We start from the raw sequence: 5,000 nt of genomic DNA, 5'->3' as shown, positions 1-5,000 counted from the left end.
CTTCTAAGTGTATGAAAAGGATATTAATATCACTGGTTAAATATACATAATCTCATTTCAGGGGAACTTTAATGATACTGGGACAAAATCTTGTTGGATTTTTATCAATAAGTTTGGAGTTACAAATAATACTTGATTTTTTTCTCTCAAAAAAAGGAGTAAAAGATTAACATTACAAACAAATGAAAGCTTTTGATTATGAAGCATAACAGGTAAAGATTAAATTTTTTAAATGCCTTTTACAAGACTTTTATTACTCTTCATTTTTTTTCTTCATCTCACTTCCAATTTTCCATCTTAGCAGATTATTCTTTTGAAAATTGTTTCCATTCCAAAGTTCACATCTAAATGGAACTTACTTTACTATAATTACAATATTCTGCTTGAGAAATCTTCTTGGCACCGGAGTAATATCAAAGATATATTTTTGTTGCTTCTTTTGTAAAAGCATGATGGCCCTTCAAGTTGAGTGATATCACAGTCACACCGCTTAATCCCAAAGCTGACAATCTCCTGCAAACATGGCTTCTTTGTTTTACCTTCAAGACACATTAAATCCTGTATAACAGAATCTGTCAGATGGGATTTAGACCGAATTACTGTGAATCATATTATAAAAGATGATAACACAAACTGTATATAAACTTTTTTTTATTTTTTACATTAATCCACTTGCCAGTAGGAGTCTTCCAAAACCATGTCTTAGACTCTTTATACAAATGTTTCATTGTACAAAAAGTGTGTGTCCAGCACTTGCAAGCTTCTTAAGGAGTAGTTGGTTTGCCACAAGTCAGCCTCCATCATCTCAATTCAAAGTTAAGCGTAATGTGCGAAGTATTAGGTAGCAGAGCACCAGGAAGGTCCTTATCTCTAGGCTCAGGTAAAAACACACCATGGCAGTTCTTATCAACTTCTAAGAGCAAAACACAGCCTCTTTCTACCCAAAATAAAAGTTGTACTCATCTTTCCAACACTTGGAAAGAAGACCTCTGTGGAAAAATAATATTCCTTATCAAATACTGACAGCAAATGCTGTCCCAAGCTGTTCATCCTAAATCAAAGAAAAATTTCAAAATCCGTCTACAGCTTTAATTAGTTGGGTGAATTTGGTTAAAAAGTTTCTTTTAACACCCTTGATAAAATTCTCAATAACTGAAAACATGTCTGACTTTTCTGAGTAAGTCACCAGAATTGCATGGCTAACCTATAAAACTGAAAATCTATATTATCAAATGTTTAGTTTTCATAACCTATCTACTACATATATTAGCTGCACTTGAACCTTATCCTAGCTTCAAGACCTACTTATATTTTGAAGGTCTTTCCAAAATGGACAGCTAGTGGCCATCTCTATGATGGAGACAAAAACTCATTATCTGCACAATATATGGCTACTGTTTACATGGACAGCAACTTCAAATACGTATCATAAAATAAATCACCCTAGGTTCCATCTTGGGCTTACGGAAATAATGGCTTAACATGCACATGCCATGAGCGTGCTCATACCATTTCTATACAGTTGATCATCTTCATATGCTTTGTATATATCGAGTAGAAAGCCTCAAATGGAATAAACGGAAATCTTGATATCGGTATCTTTATATACATCAGTAAGAATCTCACGGACTCGGTCCCAAACTAGACCATCAAGTCCACATCCGATGCGAGGCATAGCAATGGCAGCAACATTATGCTGAAGAGCATGGCGTTTCATCGCTTGTAGAGAGGACCGAAGACTTAGATATGTGGGCTTGTGCCAATATCGTTCCTGAAAATAAAAAGATGATGGCATGAAATATTGGCTTTACCATCTCAACACTTGATAAGTGAACTTAAGAAATAAAACATAGCTGAAGCAATAAAAAGCATGTTGTTAATCTCATAAAACACATTCTAATGTTTATTTTGATGAATAAATAGTAAAAAGACAATGTTACCATAAGACAACTACACTGTATGTTACAAAAGAGTATGGTGTGGGGAGGGGGTATTTGTGAGATTTCAAACTTACTCATTCACAAGAAAAATTAAAAAAGAGATGAGGATCATGAGGGGCCTCCATGGAGCATGATTAAATGAAGCTGATTTAGTAGGTATGGCTATAGCAAACTCTGCCGGACAGTACTAGAAATATTTGCAGACACACCATACTTCCCATTCGTAATGGAGACGAGACAGGACGGGACAGGATAAGGAGAAAAAAAAAAGGAAGGGGGTATCAAAGACTGTGGCAAACAGGACTGACACTTCTAGCCTAGTTCTGCCACAATCAAGGTGAATAGGACTTTTAGGGTAAAGTGTACTCAAATATTTTATATTCTAAGAATAAATATATTTTTACGCATCAACCCCTACAATCTAGGTGGTATTGCTTGATAGCAAATTGAAATATTCCAAATATAACTACAGAAAATAGAGAATCAGCTGTATTCTACAACATTTTCTGCATGGTGTGGCAATGTTATGTCCATGTTGTGTCAATGTCATGTTCATGTCACTAAAGTGGTATTCTAGACCGCAAAAGTGTGGCACATCTGCATCAGCTGCTTCAGGTTCACCAACCGTTCCAAAGTTAATATATTTCAGATGAATGACAGTGTCCAAACGACAAATTCATAAGAGAAACTACAGTCATAGCTAGCACTAACAAAAGATAGTTCAATTTTGGTATGAATCAGTTGTTGCGCTTGTTCCTTGTTAAAGAATTGACAACCATTTTATAAACGAACGGTTGATAATTTACTTTATGCTCCATCAAAACAAATAGTATGAGAGGGATCGAGTATTCATGTATAGATATTGTACATATAAGTATCTTTAATATATCATACATATAGATTTCATGTATACATATTTCATATAAATATATATCATAACTTTATGTTCCTGACTACTGCTATTATTAATTTAACTTCATTCTCTTTTGAAAAATCCGCTAAAAGGTAAACAACCTCAAAATCAGCTGAGAATCCATGTTTTCCTAAAATGATTTGTATTCCAAGTCTAGGACAATAAATATATCCAATATAGATATCACTTTCCAAATGTGGTATGGTCATATACAGTATGGGTAACAAAGATTACACAAAAAATATGCATTTTTTCGCCTATGTAACTACCATGATACGGCCCGCCCCATGTCATGGAGTTTCCAAAATTGTTCCAATACTTTCCACGACTTTGCCACACCTTTGCTATCGTTTTGACACGAACACCCGCTTCTAGAATACCATTCGCGGCATGTTTATGTCATGTACTTAGTGCACTTGGGACTTACAATTCAGCAGTATATCACATCACCTGTCACAAATGGGTTAAAGATAAAATCATTCTTAAGAAGGGGAAAAGAGGAGGAGTAGAAGGCATAACATCCAACACAAACATATAAAATTCAATCAAATTTCATTAAATGTTCATACCTTAGTGACTAAGTAATAGATAAATCTCTGACCATGTTTCAGGACGGCAACTTCTCCTGGTTTGCGACATTGATCACTCAACTCCTGAACACGTCCAAACTTTGCCTGGAAAGATACAGATCACTTAGTCATCTACCATAATTAATTGATTTATGGCCAGCAGACCAGGTGATCATGTGCACAATAGGTGGCTGCAGCCAGATCAGGCAAATTGCCTGAGCCGTTAGACCTGTGCACTTGAAATACCCCAGTGTTAATACCAGGCAGAGCCAAAACCACCCTATCATCATCAGGTTAAAGTAAACTTCTTCGAGAGACTATATAAATCATATCATTTTTATCTAATGATATCCTAAAAAAATGGCTAGATGTCCTAAATCTTTTCCAACTCAATGTTAACAAGAAATGTTGAGACATATTTATTTTTTCTAAGACTAGAATAAGAAGAAATTACATATAAAATGTTTGAACATGAATCTAGAGCCAGTCAGTTGGAAAATATAATCAAATAATACTATCAGGGGCCACCTAATATAATCAATGCTATTCTTATGATCATACCCTCCACATGTGATGTTTTATCTTTTTATATAGATGATTCCACAAGCACTAAGGTCACCAAGGAAACAATTGGTAAGACCACCTGACCTTACCTGTTTACCCCATTCTTTGAATTTTTGTGAAAAAAAGTTATTTACATAACTTTCTTTATTATCACTATTGTTATCAACATTATTATTAATATTATTATCATTGTAACAATGATTACAGTGATTAAGCACCAATAATAATAAAAATCAATTTCTTTTATTATAGAATTATCCACTTTAGGAACAATCAATTTGAAAAAAAAATAAAATAAAATAAAAAAAAATCACTATGGACAGCTCATGTATACATGCACTCTCAGAGTCAACAGGTTAATGAATGCAAGAAAAGATTTTAAATGACAGTGTGAAGATAATAATAATCATAGGCAAAACATGAACATTCAATGATCACACATGCACTCCATGAACATAATTCAAATAATATAATTCCATATCATATACACTACAGGAGAGAAAAAGCTTAAGTACTTGCCTTGAAAAGAGTTGCAATGCCCTTCCCCATCCGAATATCCTGGGAGATACAATGGGCTAGTGAGGCTGTATCTGGACACGTAAACAAGTCTCCTCGTACTTCCGTGATGGCAAATCCTTCGCTCCGTACATGGTTGCCTTTTGATTTTTTAATATCACCATTCACATCCTGTGGAAGGAAGGAAAGATTCAGTTATGTACATTAGTAGCTCACAGCCTACTAGTTTGAAGACTTAAAAGTACACAATTTCCACACCTATTAACGAGAGCACAGACACAAATTGAAAGAAAGTCATCTCTCATAAGCATCTCTTTTTCTGGCTAAAATAAAAGTGCAGGTACAATAATATGGGGGAAAAGAAGCTATCTATGGAAATTAAAATATAATTCTTTTTAAAACAAAACTTTTAAAAATATGTAAAAAAACTGATGTAGTTACCACAAAAAGATTTGGCTATATAACTGTACTGCAGATTTTAAGCCCATTTTCAATAAA

The 5,000-nt window shown here is 34.2% G+C and overlaps 1 protein-coding gene across 6 annotated transcripts in view; it reads right to left on the bottom strand.

The window, feature by feature from the left end:
• The window catches only part of LOC122265180 (ADP-ribose glycohydrolase OARD1), a 27,891-nt gene that overhangs the window by 290 nt on the left and 22,601 nt on the right, over window positions 1-5,000 (bottom strand). For 5 of the 6 annotated variants that reach the window (XM_043034332.2, XM_043034333.2, XM_043034334.2 and 2 more), the window contains 3 exons: window positions 4,506-4,673; window positions 3,423-3,527; window positions 1-1,771 (listed from right to left, as the gene is read on the bottom strand). The exon at window positions 1-1,771 is cut by the window's left edge and continues 290 nt beyond it. In XM_043034332.2, the coding sequence (XP_042890266.1) occupies window positions 1,565-1,771; window positions 3,423-3,527; window positions 4,506-4,673 (480 nt within the window). In that variant the 3' untranslated portion in view covers window positions 1-1,564. The remainder of the gene's footprint in view (window positions 1,772-3,422; window positions 3,528-4,505; window positions 4,674-5,000) is intronic. The other variant, XR_006224282.2, reaches the window with a different exon arrangement.

This window comes from Penaeus japonicus, unplaced genomic scaffold (genome assembly GCF_977035675.1).
Source record: "Penaeus japonicus unplaced genomic scaffold, GWHDUDI00000001_assembly GWHDUDI00000008, whole genome shotgun sequence".
In the NCBI taxonomy this organism is placed as follows: Eukaryota; Metazoa; Arthropoda; class Malacostraca; order Decapoda; family Penaeidae; genus Penaeus; species Penaeus japonicus.
Note: the sequence above shows the minus strand (reverse complement) of the source record. Positions and strands in the feature narration are given on the sequence as shown.